Source organism: Aplidium turbinatum, chromosome 2 (assembly GCF_918807975.1).
Source record: "Aplidium turbinatum chromosome 2, kaAplTurb1.1, whole genome shotgun sequence".
NCBI lineage: Eukaryota > Metazoa > Chordata > Ascidiacea > Aplousobranchia > Polyclinidae > Aplidium > Aplidium turbinatum.
In genome coordinates this window covers 28,427,527-28,446,907 of record NC_137473.1, presented here as the reverse complement: position 1 = coordinate 28,446,907, position 19,381 = coordinate 28,427,527, and the positions used below count along the sequence as shown (strand labels likewise).

The 19,381-nt window shown below is 36.9% G+C and overlaps 1 protein-coding gene across 1 annotated transcript in view; it reads right to left on the bottom strand.

The window, feature by feature from the left end:
• The window catches only part of LOC145764711 (laminin subunit gamma-1-like), a 145,169-nt gene that overhangs the window by 14,937 nt on the left and 110,851 nt on the right, over positions 1-19,381 (bottom strand). The window contains exons 18-20 of the mRNA XM_082576369.1: positions 17,826-17,963; positions 3,912-4,112; positions 3,416-3,618 (exon numbers count right to left, since the gene is read on the bottom strand). Of these exons, the coding sequence (XP_082432495.1) occupies positions 3,416-3,618; positions 3,912-4,112; positions 17,826-17,963 (542 nt within the window). The remainder of the gene's footprint in view (positions 1-3,415; positions 3,619-3,911; positions 4,113-17,825; positions 17,964-19,381) is intronic.

The window sequence follows — 19,381 nt, the reverse complement described above, 5'->3', positions numbered from 1 at the left end:
TCAACATTTAATGTGAGATTATCCATAAACCTGATTAAAAAAAAAGTTTCTCATCGAAAAAAGGTTAAACATTTGAATATTATTTACAACTTTGTAACTGCAAAAGCGAGAAGGATCTAAAATAGGCCCACACGTGAGTTAAGCTTTAGGCTTACAATAGGTTGCACCAGACCCTTTATAATTTTTAAAATTTAACGATTTTCATCCGGGAGTAGGGGAGACTCGAGTAAGTTGGCCCAACAAAATGTAAAATTGAACTTGTGATGTAATAATAAAACATATGTTAAAGCAAATGCTATTGAAGAGTAGAGAATTTATCACTCTAGAAGTGAACACATTCTTGCATCAAACAACATTCTTACTTTCTTAGGTATGTAATTTTTCAAGTTTTCCAAAAAAAATAAAATGGGACGTCTTACCCGCCTGTGCAGGTAATTTGGCTCACCATGGAAAGTAAGTTGGCCACGTGGCCAACATGCCCACCTCTTGGTATACTAAACAGTGGAAAAGCTCTCTTTCTCCTCAATTTTACTTTCTTTCTAATTATTGCTTGGTTTTATGCAGGCATACATACATTGTATGCATTCATGTACCGGTATGGTTTATAGTAGGCTATAACCTACTATTATAATGCAGTATTTTACCTCAGAAAACATGAGTACACCAAATAAACTTTCGAAAATAATGAAAGCTGTATCAAATATCATGTAGTTGAAACGGCATACCTTTATATTCCTAACGATAGGCTTACTGATTGGTACCGTAGGACCTTGTTTGCAGTAGGCCTACAAACCCCATTTTGCATGAGTACTAAATATCGGAACATTTTTTAATGTATCTCCGAAGCGGGGTACGTTTTAGAGTGAGAAATGGTTGCATATTTTTCTTTGACTCACACCATTCCTCAACATCTTTCTTTAGCCCTCGTTATACACCTGCTGAGACATATTTCCGCGATTGGGTTTCTTGATCTAATTACTTACCATTATTCTATTATTACAATATGGGTTAGGAATAAGTTGTCGCAATCTGTGGCATAAAAAACGATGTTAGGAAGTGAATTAGGTTGTTATTGATCGCTTAATGTTGATGTAAAGCCGCGATTTACTTACTTTAGATACTTCAATCTTGAAAAAATAAGTCATCGTATTAATTAGTCCATTATCATCTATATAATACTTCATGAAGGCACGTTGGCCATGGTGGCCAACGTACCCACCCACGAAATGGGCCAACTTCCCTAGATGGCAGCCATATTGTAAAAACAAAAATTTATGTCAAACTATCGAGCTTCTAACAACGGCTGCATTGTCAAAGTGAGCTTTAATAACTACCCTAACGCTGCACTCACTAAATAATAACCTTTTTTATATACAGTAGTAAGAAAAAACTCACGACATCTAAAAAATTCTAAAATCCCAAAATTTTTAAATCATAATTTTTCATACAAAAATCGTGCTCACATGTTTATACTGCTTGCTAGAGTCTCCCAACCTGGTGATAAGATAGTTTCAACAGTATTTTTTCGGTATGCGTATGATACGTCACAATAACTATTGTACTTAAAAAATTATTTAGAGTGGGCCAACTTGCCCATTGGGCCAACTTACCTGGGTCTTCCCTATAATAAAACTGTTCTATCTCATTCATTCTGTTAAAATTCGATAACTTTGTAACGATACCTACCGGGTCTACATCGAGCATAAAAAAATGAAAACAGGGTTATTCCATATGAAAACAATCAATATGAAGATATCTCGTATATGATACCTCTCAAATTTTGCTGCTTAAGCTACCAAACGAAAGAATCCCAAATTTTAGATCAATATCTCAAACGGTTTGGCCATGGCAGCCATTTGAATGTCGAGCGTCACCCTCGTTGTTGACTTGTGGGGAAGCGAATTGCAGTTTTTGCCATTTTTAGAGCCCCATAACTTATATTGTAATTGTAATGGAAGACTAAAATTGCTGTGCTAGTTCATTATTGCAATTATTTCTAGTTCTTACACGTGTAGAGGCTTTGGAAAGATTAAAGCGACGTAATCTTGCATTGTTTTACCTGTACCCTCCTGCTCCTACCGTCAGTTTAAACTGACAAAAGTAAAACCATTCATATTTTATAAAAAAAATAACACTGTTCGACAACTTTTCAAAAGTTGTTGGCAAAACAGTTGATTCTTATGCATTTTCGGACGCTGAATCCAAAAATGTCGGTTAAAATTGCTGATTAGCTCTAGTTTAAAAGAAAAAACTTTTTTCATTTTTGTATGTGGATTGTGGATCTACATATCGCAAGCCTTGGTGCACTTTATTGGACACAGCAGTAACAATCTACAAACAGTGTAATCATTACATGCGTTTATATTTCAGCATTGAATATGCAACAAAATTGTCACTTTTCAAATATAAATTTCTAACCTATTTTATCTGTTCTCCTTTTGGCCTGTCGCTTGATAAAGGAAATTAGTGGCTTGGTTACTCCGAAGTAAGTCAACTCAGTTTAATTTGTTTCAAACGTACCATATAAACAAACAAGCATAATAAACATACGAAATAATAACAAAACAAAAAATTTAAAAAGTGGTTCAAATTACACACCATTAAATGTAGTTCGTAGGCTATCATGCAAAATATCAAGTGAAAGTTCAAATTTTTTATGCTGAAGTTTTTCTTAATAAAGCAGATTGTTCTAAATGTAGTGTAGTTGTAATGATGGAGATACTGCATAGAATGATCACAATAACAGAAAATCGTATAGGAAAACAATGCTTTATCAATGGCAGTTTCTGGTAATGAGTGGTGCTGATTGTGAAAAACCATCAATATCGCCGGCATTACAATCATCAATCGGTCTTTCTGTGACTGCAGCAGGACCAAATGCCTGATGCAATGAGCGAAAAAATGGTCCATAATCCAAATTACACATTGCTGTTTGGTCCAAATTACAGTACATAGCCTACTCCTACTCTTACAGTAGCCTACATACCTAATCAAACTATAGCCTACTGATCATTCCGGGTTGAACAAGACTAAAGTTTCCTATTATGGAAGTGTTGTCTTTAAATTATTTCATCTACTAGTAGCCGCTGAATGGAAATCAGTACTTGAATTGCGTTGCTCAAGCGCACACCCCGGGAGTCAAACCAGCGCCACTTGATCTTGCAATTTCTTGGTTGGTATAGTAGCTTAGTCAGGCTCTTGACCAACTGAGCTATTGAAGCAGACTTAAAACAATTTACGAGCTTTCAGCAAGACATCATTTATCGACAATGTCCATTTGTTAAGAGTGCCAAGTTTGGTGAAAACCATTGGCAATTGTGTGAAGAAACGCGAAACCATAAAAAAGTAAACAGTTTTGACAAGACTAAGATATAAAAGTTGTATCAAAGCAACACTGCAAAGAGTTGCGCCATACCTGCTTCAGTGATCCCTCGGCATCATCCAGTGCCTTTTTGATGCGTTTCATGTCAGCTTTGCTGCGGGCGTTCTTGTTACTTGCTTCCTCTACATTCGAAGCACAATCGTCGACTTCTTCCTCAATCCCAGTAACTTTCGTCATCAAGTCCCGCAGAGTGTTGAGAACGTCACCAGTTTGATTTCGCAATAAGTCATTTTTCTCTGCAGTGAAAAACAAAGTCATGAGTTAAATTCCAAGGCTGTTGAATCAAAGAGATGTTGGAGTGTCCGGAGTCGGCAAATTATAAAATTACAAGTTGGAGTCGTATATTTTTCGTCCGACTCCACAGCTCTGTTAAATTCAATAAACTAAAAAAGCAGTGCGATTGAAGAACAGCTCTCCATTCAGCACAATAAAATTATTGTCAGACCAGAACACTTCATCACACAAAAAGCAATTATTTGATCATGACTCGCAATAAACAAATACTAAGCGAATTCTTATTCAAACAAACCTTTGGTTTCATTAGCCATTTTTTGCAACTTGCGAGCCATTTCATTGAGTCGCTCCATTTCGTCCCGAAACGCGACATCCCCTTGCGGGCCATCCCCACCCGGTATTTCCCCAATATTGTCTTCCATTTTTTCAAGCTGGTCCAATTCCCTCTTATGAATCATCACAGCATCTTGTACCAGTCCGTAGCAGGCGGGACATTCTAGAAAAGTTAACGTTGGTTGGGATAGTGATAACAACAACGTCTACAAACCGTCACACACCCATTGGACACTTGGACAGTCTACATTGAGATATGACACAAAGACAGCACTCCCGGGTATCATATATTTAGGGGGATGTGGTTGGTGCTAAAAACTGTCGGCCTAGTATCATTTCTGCCATGGGTCTGGTGTAATGTCAACCTCTTTTTTCTTATGCAATAGATTGAACTTCGCTTACAGCAGCATGACCGTTGCTTACGTCACAAATGTAGATTTTTTTTCTTATTTTCAAGGTTGAAGATTTATATTACGGGGACGGGAGGCAAAGAAACCAACCTTCGTGTCCACTTTCAGGCATGCCTTTATGTGTATTGCCAAAGACACAACCGCATGATATTCAAGGGTGTTTACCCGGCACCCTTGGAGTGTCGCACCAGAGCTCTCGTAACTCGACTATGTAGCCGCATACAGTAAAGTCTAAATGAAAGTCACTGGCTTGGCAATGTTACTGCTTTTGAAATAACTTGCTGAAAATACGCTGTTTCAAATCAAATTTGGTACTTACAGTAGAATTAAAAACATTCCTTCCAAACTAACAGACGGTTTGCGTTCTTGAAGGAAAAAATAAGACCCTACGAGTTGAAGTATGTAACGCATTTCTAGGTCTTCCAAGTCCAGTCAGTTGAACTTTATCTGCCTATGATATAGTCCAAAAGAAAACAAACAAAAAAACATGAAACTATTACAAGTTTAACCCTTATCGGCACATGCGTTGACATTTTGTCAACATCGATTTTTTGTGTGAGAATGCTCTCGCTCCGTAAGCATTAGCTCAGCAACATTCAGTGACGAAAAAGAGTTTCTGAGTCGCTGTAGCGATTTCAAAACGTTAAATTGTTTCCACAATCAGTTGTTTGCGTTTTACCTTAATCGCCAGATGTGTTGACAAAACGTCAACAATCAGAAACAATGGAAGATAGTCTTGAAAATAGGAAGTTTGGAATTTGAAATCACAACGCAATAGTTTAAATATTATCGCATATTAATAGCCAGTGGCTTGTAGGAAAGTTGCACGTGCATTTAGTGAATAGCTTTCCAACTAAAGGGAGTTAGATCGCCAGTACTAATACTCTACCTCAGAAGAAGAATACTGTTACGGATTCCCCTTCAATTCCAATTATTTAATTACCTCTCATGGTCTGATTTGCAATCGTTTACTTCTTTACCTTACATTGGTAGGAACAGAAATAGCTTATCGAATTGAAGTACCATTGCAGCTAAAATCAGCAAGGGGAAAAAGGGGAAAGTACTGAAGCATTGTATGACCATTTGAACAACATTTTGCTATTGTCATAGTTCAGTTCAGTTTATTTTGTTTTGTTGGCGAAAAAGAAAGAAAAAAAAACAATATACAAAAACACAAATAATTCGCACAACAAGGATCGCAGCGAAAGACCAAAAGGTCACCAAAGTCAGCTGCCACCCAAACATTTAAACAAAAGACCCAAAATAAAGAACGTTAACACATATAGCATAATACCAGCACTTTACATAATGCTGTACATTAGCAGTTTCAAATGTAACAAAACAGGAATGTCCTTCTTCACACTCCTGTTTCGAACTGACTGTCACAAGAAACCTTCACTTATCATGCATTATCACAAGCATAAAGTTAACACTTTTGATGAAAACTGTGAGGAATTTAATTGCATGAGGAAACAAATCGTTGGCCAATGGTTATCAATTACAATTTGATAAACGTTGCCAGTAACAATGCATTTATCATAGTGAGACACAATGGGAAGAGTAACAAAAACAGATTTCCTCAAATAACACCTTTCAACTTGCTCAATCTTATGCCAACAAAAGGAAATTGGCAGAAGAAACTAAACTACTTGCCGAAAAGTAGGTGTTTATCGATGCTGCTACTTCAAACATCTTGAATCACACAGTTCAAGGTATCAAACAGGGAAGATGCTATAGATGTTGAAAGCATTCTGCATGTGCCTCTTGCAGCCGGACGGGTTTTCCCAAGACACAGAAAACTTCAAAAGAACCAATATTGCTTGGAATGCAGAATAATTATTATTTCTTGTTGTGCTACATGTTTTTGTGTCTGTTAAGCTTTCTTTGTGCTTTGTCTGAGACCAAGTAAGTTAAAACTTAGGCCTGGGTAGGAAGCAGACCTCCCAATTAAAATTTATGATTGTTTTGATACGGTTTATCAACATCAAATCACCTAAAAGGACAACTTTACTGAGAGTAGATTTCATAATAATAGAGAAATAAATTTCTTATAAACTTTAGAAATCATCACTTTTTAAACGAAGTTGGAAGCTGACATAAATAAATTTTCTTCTACCGAACTAATAAATTCAATACAATACATTTGAAAAGAAATTCAAAGAAATACTTTTTCTCATCTATGAAAAGAGTTCCAATTTTCTGTGGATTGGAAATACTTACTTATAGTGCAGTTATTTACTTGACATTTCTTAGATCACTGGCTTCCAACCTTTTACACTGGGGGACCGCTAAAAATAGAAAAAATGTTCGCGGACCGGCAACAAAAGATCGTTGCGAATAGAACAGCTATTTGGGCAAGCAACTAGAAAGTTCGTATTGTAGTTGTTTTGCATTGGATGCACCCCGTGTTCTTTGACCACACCTGTTTCTAATTTTTCAACTTCACTAAGGTGTCTGCATACTTCTTTCAGAAGTAAATTGCGTGTTAGCAACCTTATCGTTTTGCAGTATTTTTTACACTAGTTCAGTTTCGTTGTTTTTATTTCTGACCATGACCATCACAACGAAAATAATACACGTCAACATTTGGAAGCCATTATTGAATGACTGCAACAACTCAAGCCAGCTCACTCGAACTAATTATACTTATCATTAATGAAACGTTGGTCTGCTTCTTGCCTTGGTGCTAACTTTTTGGAGCGTGAATAGCCGTTGCGGTAGAGATATTCACGTGACCGCGGTTCAAGCGAGCAAAAACTAGCTCAAACACTAGCTTTAATAATATTTAAGCAAGGACACTTTTTCGTGTAGACCGGGGATATAGTGAGTACCGGGATATGAAATCACGTGACCTCGTGAGAGCACTTCTGCGCACAGTAGTGTCACTGTTTGGCAAGAATTCAAAGTTTAAACAGGGCTGTTGGTGATTAGACTGAAAGTTGAAGACTAATTATTAATGAACTTTGGTTGTGCAATAGGGACAGAAAGGCTAATGAATGTCTATTGCATGCTAGTTTTCTGTAGGCTATCTGCAAATACACATCTAAATATTTTACAAGTGGATTTAGGCTAGGTCATTATTTGGAATTGTTCATTGAAGCAAATATCTGTGATCAGTGTTGCTTTCTGTGCAAAGTGGAATATAAGAAACAAAACAGGTAGTTCTGAGATTATTAAGGATCCTTTTTTGTATTAAAAACATGACTGAGGATACTTTTTATACAAATGATTAGTTTGTGGGCCTACATTGGATACCGTACATACCGTAGCCTTGTCATTGTAGTGAGAGCTTGAGTTAATTTGTCAGAATAAGAGCTAGTAGTAAGAGTATGAATTAATTTCAATACATCACACCATCAATAGCCTACACTAACTAGTATCATTGACTAATCCAATGTAGCTTTGTGCATATATTAAATTGTGCTAGGCCATATTCATAGGCAGGTGAAGCAGTTGAGCTCCTCTGTCATCAACAAAGTCACTAATTTAGGCAAAAATGTATGTAATTAAGCAATGTTTGGGCAACTATAAAACTAGCACAATCTGATAAAGTAGGCTATGTTAATTTATTGTTTGTAGGCTACAACTCCATAACAGGATAGCAATATTTATACCCAAAGACATGAAATCATTTGTAAACCTTTGTGGATCTGCCCAAAATAGAAATTGCAAAAAAGCTTTAAACATACTGAATACACTTTTTGCTACTTCATGTCCACCTGCAGAATTGTTTACTTGATTAAAAATATTAAAATCTTTTAATCACTCCTTTAGGAAACAGAAACATTTATTTAGTTTAGTAATAAGAAATATAGCCTATATATTGTGGAAAGACCTTGTTTTAGAGAAAATTGACATGTAGCTGTGCTCATCAGTTTCGAATACTTTGTTAGCTTAATGCTAGCTAATATGATATGGTACCTACTTTGTTAATATCACACTGACCATAGTTACTTTTTTTATTTTAAAAGGAGGCTTTTTACGAAGGTCTTAGTAGTCTACTGCATAACAGACAGAGTGAACATAAAGTGCAGAGTTGGCCAGTTTCACAGTAGCCGTAGTTGTAATATACGCTAGGCCTATAATGTTCTTACACTCAGTCGATGGCTGTTATGATATTTGGGCACTTTCAATAGAATTACACACACTTTTCCCCGCTAAAGTGGTTCTGTATGGTTATAACTGTAGGCCTAGGCTACAATATGAAGTAAATCAAAATAGGCTAACTACAGGGCTAGCTTGTCAGTAGTCCAGAAAGTTATTTATAAACAAAAGTATATAATACATATGTTAAATTTTAGTAGCAATCCAAGGTTTTAATCTGATCTTTCATTTAGGTTTTATTGTGATAAATTTAGTGCTTTAATCTATAATATATTTGTGAAATGGGGTTTGTGTGTTGTGTAACAAGCTGTAAAAGTGGGTACAAGTCTTGCAAGACTGTAGTGAAAGTACCAATCTTTCGATTTCCGAAAGATGAAGAAATGAAAAAAAGATGGCTACATGCCATTCCTCGAAAAAATCTAGTTCTCAACAGTTCACACAGAGTGTGTGTAAAGCATTTTCATGAGGAAGACCTTCAACAAGTTACTTGTGATCATAGAAGAATACAATCATGTGATACAAAAATTCCTGAAAAACTAAAACGCGTTCGTGTAAAACCTACTGCTATACCCAGGATTTTTCCAAACTTGCCTAAATATATTTCAAAATCTTTGCCTGTTTCACGTTCTTCAGTTGCTATGTCTTCTTCCAGACTAGATGCAGATAATTCACGTATAAAAAAGCAAAATGATTTGCTGTTTGAGAAAGATACTTTTGAAGACTTTTCTTCTTTTACAACCAAATTAAAGGATACAGTCTTACCCAGTGGCTACATCACTGACTTAAAGTCCAACTTTGCCCATTTCTTTTACTTCAAATATTCAGATGATGTCTTACAACTGCCCAATCTACAAATTTCAGTTCTTGTATCCAATGACTTTGTTTTAAAAGTATATTTGTTTTCTGCGTTGCTGCCCTTTGACACATATAAGCATTTGATGACATCTAAATCATTAAAAAGTACATCTGAACTGGCTAATGTGTTAGCTTTTGTCAAGTCTCTTCTTGAGAATAATTCTGCTTCTGAAGCAAATGACTCTGCTGATGCTCTTAATCTTAAATTAGCTTTATCATTACTGGAAATGTATTTATCATCACAGACAACTGCCGCAGTTGAAAATTTTCATTTGCCGTTGCTTCAGTTTGTAGCAGAACAGCTAAACTTAATTCAAATGCCAAAATTTGGAAAGAAATACTCCACCAATTTAATAACTTCTGCTTTCATATGGCAATTAACTAGCACATCTTTGTACAAAAAACTGCATGCATTCTTTGTTTTACCATCAATCAGACGGCTCCAGCAGCTATCTGGTGCAATTTCAGTTGCAAGTGGAGAAATGGACCTACAATATTTAAAGCAGCGGACATCCCATCTATCTGAACGAGAACGAGTTGTTACATTGATGATCGATGAGGTGTACACTGCTCAAAGAGTTGAGTACAGTAATGGAACATTTGTTGGCTTGGCTGATGATGGTACACCTGCAAAAACCATTCTTGCATTTATGGTCCAATCTGTTGGCGCAAAGTACAAAGATGTTGTTTGTTTAATTCCTGTTAAAAAGTTAGATACAGCATTGCTGCGTCTTTGGTTTGATAAAGTAATGCTTGGACTTCACGACTTCCTTAATGTTGTGGCTGTCTCCACTGATAACCATGTCTGCAATCGGTATGTATGTAATAGAGTGCAATCCTATTTCTATTATTATGTAATATACATCACTAGTGTGTCTAAAAGTGCAGGCCTTGTGTTGTTCATTGATTGATCAACTATTTTCTTTTTTTTAAATATTATAAACACTTTAAAGTGATGGTTAAAATGTTTGAAAAGTACATCTGGCAATTACGCTTCCTGCATCTTTCCACAATCATTGTATTTGCAGGTTTCTAAATTTGGTGCTTATTTTTCAGCAAAATGTTTCTTGATTTGTGTGGAGGAAGTCTGGCACACAGCATTGCACATCCAACCAGAATTCATGAGCGTCTCTATTTGTTGTTTGATTTCACCCACAATTTTAAAAATATTTTTAATAACTTTGTAAATAAATCATTTTTCCATTTACCTACCACTGGCCATGAAGATTTGCTTGGAGACATGTGCACAGCTTCATTTTCGCACATCAAACGTTTGTTTGAAATGGAAGAACATAAAACTTTAAAAATTGCACACTCTTTGAAAAAGGCCTCTCTCAATCCAAGCAGCATTGCTCGTACCTCAACGCAACATGCATTGAGTAAGCATATTGTTGTATAAGTCAGTGGTTCCCAACACGTTTTTAAGGCGACCCATTTTTTTAAAAAATTCAGTGCGTTGCAAACAAACAGCACTACAAAAGCAGTAACTTTTCAAGAAAATAATATGTTTATCAAATCACTAATAAGATAGCTGTGTTCGCTTGCTGTCAGTGAGTTTTTGAAATCGAGGCGTTATTTCGCCCAAGATGCAATATGCCTGAAAATCAAGCAACCCAAAAAAATAATCTGGCGACCCAACTTTGGGTCGCGACCCATGCGTTGGGAACCACTGGTATATGTGGTATCATGGCATTGAGTAGTCTTTGCACCATATTGATAATATTTGCTGAATTATACCGTAATACAACAGTAAAATAAGTATGAAAATTAGAATGTAAGTGATGAATAAATTTTATTCATAGCCTACAGGCTACCATTTTGTTATACATTTGCATCACAGATATATGAATATTTTTTAGGCGTTTTTAGTGAATCAACTGTTTGTGGTCTAAAGTACTATGGAAAAGACAATCCTGCTTTCCTCGAAACTGCTCGTTTCATAAATTTAATTGCAAATGTGTGGAAAATCATGTCTGTTTCAACACCTACAAAAGGTAAGAATAAGATCAAAAGAATGTCTTTAGTTTAGTTGTTAAATTTATTTAATTAGGTTGAAATTGTGTAAAGTGACAACAGTAGCCTACTTATTACGGCCCAGCAAATAAGTTTTTTGCACATTTATTCAGCTATTTCTGACTTTGGTTCGAGGAAAAAAGGTTCCTTCTCGCGAGGATAGTAGGTCTAAATTCTATGTTGTGTACCAATGGGTGTATACTACTCAGAAATTGCTAATGTGCACTGCATTTTTTTCAGCTTTTCGAAAAAGAGATGAGATGTGTTCTCCAATTGAAGCTGATGGAATCAAGCAACAACCGAGTTTGACCTTCTTGGGAAAAGCTAGAGATGTATTTATACTTTGGAAAAAAAGAAACCTTTCTGGGCTCACTTCACAGACATTTACTGCATGCATTCAGACCATGGGTGCGGTTCCAGAGCTGGCGCAACATTTGATAACCAACCATCATTTCACCTATGTTCTTACTGGAAAATTTTTGTCCGATTCAATAGAAGGACGGTTTGGGTGGTATCGGCAAGCCAATGGTGGTAATTTTTTCATGTCTGTAAAACAAGTTCTGGAAGCTGAAAAAAAAATTCGCACTCTTAGTTTGTTGCAGCAACATGCTCTTCTTGCAGCAGCTAACCTCACAACCCTTGATGCTTTTCCACTCGACTTTGAAGTTGCGATGTCAACTGTTCCGTCTACAGATGTTTCATGGTTTACTGATTTTTTTTCTGCGGTTAATGTGGATGACCTCTCCGATGCTGATGCTAATGTGACGTATTTTGTGAGCGGATACATTGGCCGCAGTATCTCTCGACGTAGAAAGTGCAGTGCTTGCAAGATGTTATTGGTAAAAAATGTTAATGGGCCGAGTCTCCTTGAGTCGGTACCACATGATCGTGCACATCTTTTTGAAATGGCTGACCGTGGTGGTTTATCCGCTCCCACAGAATACTGCTTTGCAGTGACAGCGCTGGCTGTTCAATATTACACTGCTATATTGTATGATGACTTGGCTAAGTCGAAATTGTTTAGTTTGTTGAATCAGCGTTTTACTTTTACTTCTGCAATCTTGAATGTCGAAGAGTCTCGTGGCATTGGCGATTTAGTTCAGCAAAAGTGTGGTAATGGACATTCCGACTTTAACTTAATTGTGTGCACTGCATTTAACTGTTTTGCTAAAAATGAACTGAAACGATTTAATGCCCCGGAGATTGCACCTTCCACAATGGTAACTAATCGAAAAGTTCGAAAACTTACTTCAAAAAGCACACACAAAAGTTAGTTATGTTTTGTTTACAAGTTTTTATTGCTACTTTATTCTTATTTGTTGTACCTCACAGGCAATAGAGTTGCTACTCTCATAAACACCTTAACAGTTTTTTCAAGCTTGCTTGGTATTGTACTGTATTATAATGTTTATTGTATGCTTACTTCACATTTATGTACAACCAATCATATGAAGTGAGTAACTGAGTATTGGTGAAGTTGCTGTTTTATTCTTATTGAATAAAATCAAACTTTCATTGATTATTAGCAATATACCTTATTATGGTATAGTAGATTGTTTATCACAGTGTGTTGTGATTTGACTACATAATCTCTTGGTCATTCCGGACTATTTTTGATGGCCATATCTCAAAGAAATATTGGCTTATTTTTTATTTCTTTTTTTTGAACATGTGATATATTTTATTAAATACAGGTCATCTTTACGAAGCAGTCACAAAATTCTGACTTTAATCAATCACCCTATCTACGAAGGGATATAGCTATTTGCATGATTAACTGTCTTAGTCTTTGATTAAGTATATTTACGTCTACTTGTCTATATTACGAAACATAATGTAATCTAAATGGCGATATGAAGTAGACATTTGCACTATAGAATATTTGACTTGGGTAAATTTGATCAAACTGTTGGAAGCATCAATTACGTTGTTGAAATTGCTTGTATCATCAATCTTATCATTTACTTGCTTCCTTGATTGTCACTATTGCATGGTATTGTGCTCTGTCATGTTGCACCATCTAATGCATCTTCTTGAAGAAGTCAATTGCATTGATTGACGAAACGTACGAAAATGGATGTTATCGTTTTCATGACAGTGTAGCTGTTAATAGTGTTAGGTAACATGCGTAACTGTAATGTGTCAATGACAGTAGTCTATGCACGCGCTTTAGTGCATTCAATGCTGTGCTGGTGTGTGTAGAGCCAGAGTTTAATGAATACCGTATATTATATGTTCGCAAACCTGCAATAAACTTATATTTTCAACTACAATAGTCATGTATGCTTTTTGCGCATTAAAATGCAGTGGAACGGTTACGAGCAACCTATTTGTGCAAAAATAGTTGTTTGCTACAATCGCCCTTCTCCCAACAACGCCTGAAATCGCCTTCGCGTCCCGATACTCACTATGTCCCCGGTGTAGACGCACCAATACTGTGCGTATTTAATTTGGAAACTACTCTCAGTCTTTTTCGTCGCACAATTAGGCCTACTTTGGAAAGTGTTAGGGGGTGCCCAGCCCACAGTGCAATAAGCTTTTGTTTTGTAACTTTTGCTTAATTTGTCTTTTTGAATATTGAGAAGTCAACATTGAACTATTGTTTTCTGATGTAATCACATTATTACTGCATTATTTTTGTCATACTGTCACAGATCTACAAAATTTAGTGAACTTTCAGACACAAGAATGAAAACCATGCTTTCTAGCTAATTTGAGGGTGCTGATTTTAAAACTACCATCGCTTTTTACGTAACGGGCCACAATTTTCAGAAAATACGGTTTTAATTTTTTGGTACTGCACACTGAGAAGACATAAATTAAACTAAAGCTGTAAACGGTGCTCAGCGATGAATGTGGCATATACGCAACACGCTCGAAGCTGACGTCACTTACCCAATCAATCACTGCTTTCATTCGATGATTGGCGGATCACCATGTCATTGTTTCGTTTAACGTGCTGTATCACTTGCGTACATAAATTACCTGGTTAATTCTTCATGAATTGAGTTTTTTATTTTTTTTATTTTTAAATACTTAAGGCACATATAAGTGCATTCCAACTCACTAGGGTTGACGTGTTTGTGGTCCATGGATCGCTGCAGCGAATGGAGTATGACCACTGACGCTTTGAAGATTATGCGTTTTTTTTCTTCTTGGAAACCAGCTGCAGGTCGTTGTGACCCTTCTGGCGCTCGGTCAGACAGTTAATTCTTGCTTTGAACTTTGATAATTAAAAAAAGAAAAGAAAAAGTGTTGACGAGGGTGAATGGAGCCCACGTCGTCGAGGTTGCTGCCTCCCTAACTCTGTAGCCTACCGCTGGGCTGCTCTGACGACGACTAAACGTTCTGTTACTGTAGTTTCTGTCTGATGTTTCAAGAGCGCTTACAATATTACGTGCATGTGGCACTCCGTCTCCTGCGGCGGCCTACGGGTTGCATATACGTCTACGATTACGACTAATCGGGACGCAATTAACTGACTACCAGTATTATCTACGTGACTTAAAAAGAAAAAGTCTTCAACAACTTTTTTGTATTTCTATGCTGTTTTAATAATATCTACTGTATCGTTTTGGTTAGTCTTGCAAGACCTGGTGCGTTGCGTTCTGAAATGGCTTTGCCGGTGGTAGGATTTCTTTCAGGGGTTTTCTTTGCCTACCTTGTTTTACGTGATGAGCTAACGCATCAAGAGTGTTCCCCTCAAAACCATCAACACTTTTGATAACCCACCAAGGTCGATCAACATAGCAACAGTCTTTTTGTCTTGTTTTTTTTGTTTATTTTTTTACTCATATAAATTGTTTTTAAAAAAATTCACTAGCCTATTGTTTTCTCTTTTTTCTAAATTTATAAAAAATTTACTGAGGGGTTGCGACCGTGCCATATTTTGAACTGATTGTACTGCTTTGGTATCATGTACGTTATAACGTTTTAGCGTTTTGTCGCTTCTACGTTTTTCTAGACTTCTACTATGTTTGTCATATATTGTTTTTTCGTTGTGATGGTCAGAAATAAAAACAAACTGAACTGATATATTAAGCACAAAGAAACAAAAATATATTTCGAACACAATTTTATGGCAATAGCTTCCTTCTTTTAGATTGACGGGAGTGTTGGGAATCCGAACATTCACGTATCAAACTCCAGCAATAGTCCACTATCATACTGACACTCTATCCTCCTTGATATGCTTTTCATCTTTTTTTCTTGATATCCTTTTTCATCTTCCTTGATATCTTTTTTTCGTTACTTTTGTGTTTTCGTTAAATCTTTCACCCTGTTCTACACTGAATGCCCCAAGTTTTCCCGGAAATAATCCAGATAGCTTTGCAGGGAATGTACTTTTTAACTCTTATGTTACTGTAGGTTATGAAAAGCCTGCTATTTAAATTTTCAACAAGCTCGCTGAATTCTTCGGGTTTAATGTTGCCCAGGAAGTTCTTTACTACATCTGAGAATGCTTTCCATGCATTAAACTCTTCTAACTAGTCACTAAGATAATTTTGTGGTTCTCGCCATGCAATGGGAACAGCAAAAGTGAAATACTTCTTTCATTTCATCCACAAGCTGAATGTCGACATACAGGTTATACATACTTTGAGGGAAGCCCAGTACTTGTCTTGGTCACCTAGTTTTACACCAGTGTGAGCGTTGTAAGCATTCTTTATGAATAGAGTTTTATTTCGTCTGTCTTTTGTCTTCATGAACCGACCACAAATACAGTAGAAAACGTCAGGATTATTTGCACAAGCCATTATTGAATGACGTTTTGCATACATTATCTAAGACGTGATGTTCGACATGTTTAGATACTCAAATACTAGAATGAAAGTTTTTAAGAACTTATCGCAAAACAAAACCTACGATATTAAATTTCCGCAGTTGTAGAGCCTGCAAACTACCATGAAACTATCCCAGCAGTCTAGGTTTGCAGTTTCCCTGGAAAAAAAACTTGAAAACCATGAGATTCAAACGCCTTATAATTGCACTGTTCCACCAGAAATCAACTCATCAACAGTGTTGCCAGATGTTAGAAGCTGCTTGTCACCAAAAAATATTTAGAATTTCATAAAATTGCACACAATTTCACCAGATATTAATGTAATTTTAATCTAGATAGCAGCCGTTAGCGTAAAGCTCCTGAATAAGAAGTATCCGAAAAAAAAAGTAATTAGTTTTTATGTTTGCTAAATGGCACTTTTAAGCTTTTCAAAAGGTGTGAACATAAGAAAACTAAAAATTGAAGGCCGATAAGGAAAAATCATACATCAGATTCGAAGTCAGTGCACCAAAATTAGCCAAGGGCACCCATTCCCTTCTTTGTTCCAAAAATTGTGTAGACTGGTGGTCATTGGAAACAATGTTCTTCAGTTTCTTGACACGCTGTAATTGCGATGTCCAGACAAAGGTAAAGAGCACGAAGCGCAATTGAATGCGCTATGAAAAACTGGTACCGAAAACGACTATTGTCGCGTTGCGAACAATGAAAGCGATTGACTTGAAAGACAATTGTCGCGATGCGCTCTTACCAAGTTAGACACGAATATTCGATTCCATGAAATATCCAGCATTGCAACAATCTTTTTTTTGTATCAAAGTAGAATCACAACATAATTTAATCAGACTTTCTTTTTTATGGAGATTATCGCATGTGTTGACACCACAGCAAGCTATGTGTTAAGGTCACCACAGTTGACATCTTCGATGAATGGAATGTTGATTCAAAAGCTTTTATGTCGACGATCTTCATGTTCCGAAAAATCATGGTGAAAATTGTAAGCCAACTCTTTCAAGTGTTGACTTACAATGCTCAGTAATTCTTTTTACTTTTTCTCCTATCGTAACTCTTTCAACCAACATTTTTTCAACGCAAATCTGCTTCTAGTTTTGCCAACCCCTAGCTTATTTCGAACCACTGTTTTCCTACCACTTTCTGCATAATCTCTGAAATACCATATAAAAATTATCGCCCTTTCCAACTCCGGTTTTGGCAGGGGTCCAGTGCAGGCTTTACATTCTGATGCTTCTTTCCTGAACCTCAAAATAACTCTAATTTCCAATTCTTTTCCTCAACACCTTAGACATTTTTTGACATTTGAACAAAATTAGCAACCCATCTAGCAACCCCGAATTACAAAACATTTTGAAAGCCGTTCATAATGAAACAATTATAAACGGGACAATATTTTGGTCACCAAAATGTTTACCTTGATTATATTGTGTTACCAAGGAAGGCGAGAACGTCAGTTTTACAAGGGACAACGAATTTGCAATGCCTATAATTTCATATTAAAATGAGGTCTACAAAAAGTAAGATCTTATATTGAACAGCCAAAAACTTACGCCGTCCGCGAGCCGGCGATTGGGAAGAACTGTCTTAGAGCATCATTTGGGAAATTATTTAACGCAGATGCACGAACATTAATTACAGAAAACGTACGTATCACATGAAACACATGTCACTTCAGGTTCACTAGAGTAATGTCACTCACCTACGCAACCACTGGCAATGTCGTAGTAATTATCTTGACACTTGTCGCACTTTTCACCCAACACACCCTCCTTGCAAGGACAGCGTCCGGCTTCGTCGCATTGTAGTGACTCACTGCCGTCCGGGTTGCAGTTGCAAGCTGAAAAACAACGATGTTTTCGCATCTTTTGTTTGCAAATTATGTTGTTTGCGTTAAAGTGAAGAATCAGTGCGTTACTTGTTGGTTCAGCAACGGTTCCATCAACAATAACACGGCTCCCACCTCTCGATACGTAGGGATAAAAAAGTAAAGGATTGCTCACTCAAAAGGAAAGTGGAAAACTGGAGGGTCATAGTGTTATGACAAAATTTGATGCAACTACAGCTTGAGGTCTACCGCCATATGTCGCATACCCAGGTGCAGCATATGTGACCTGTCCACATGTGTAGCCTACAAATTGTAAATTGCCAAAATAAATGTATGGAAGTACGTGATATCATGTCTATTTGATACTATTCAAGTTATGATAATGCAAAGGTAGACTTTACGCTGATGCAGTGATAATCGTAGATAGCCTCACACTGCTGCAGTAAGGTTCTGCTGAAGTTTTAGCACCCAAAATTGCAAGCAAAATATAGCATTTCATTTGATGAGAATGAATTTACATAAAAGCAAAGAAAACATTTTGCAGTTTTGCCAATTTTTGAACTTCGCAGTGACCCTCCAGCTGTTTATATCGAAGCCAAAATCAGTAAAGCAAGTCGTCCTATCCATACAAAGCGCATAGGACTGATGAGGCAATTTGCTAAAACTCTATTTAAGATCGTTCACATCACATCGACCTTCTGCAAACTAGCAAACCAGGCCCGATGGAGAGAATACACCGATATAATAAGCAATCTACCGATGAATACAAGAATACCGGGGTTTCCTTGCAACCACAACCTTCACAAATCACCGCAAGTGAGTGAGAAACTAGATTACTAGAATACAAGCTGTGAGATCCAAAAGATTCTGAAAACAGTTCCCGTCACAAATACTCGCAGTAACCTCTCGAAAAATGAATTTTCGACTATCAAAAAGCCTAAAATCACAGGGCATGATCTATTTCCTATTAGTTTTGCATCATCGAAACAGAACGCTACGATGCAGCGTCCAACATCTGGGTGACCCAAAGTATATCAAACTTCAAGGATGACAAAAGCGCAAACCATGGAACGAAAGCTCAACAGCACGTGGAGGATTATTGCCACAAGAGTTCAACTACCATATAACGTAACTAGACCTACCTACATCACCAACAACTCAAGTACGACACGATTCTACCACCTGATCTAAACTCATAAAGGCCCTGACATCAAAATTCGTCCAATCGTCTCAAGCAAAAACCGGCCAGCCGCCAAACTGTCACACCTAGTCTGCACTCTTCTCATCCCCTTATTGAAAACGTTCCGGCACACCTAACAAAAAATCAAGAACTACTCAACCAACTCCGAAACATACCACCAGACACCCGGAGAAAGTTCAACCTGGATATGACAGCAATGTCATGTACACTTCCGTCCCTTCTAAGGCAG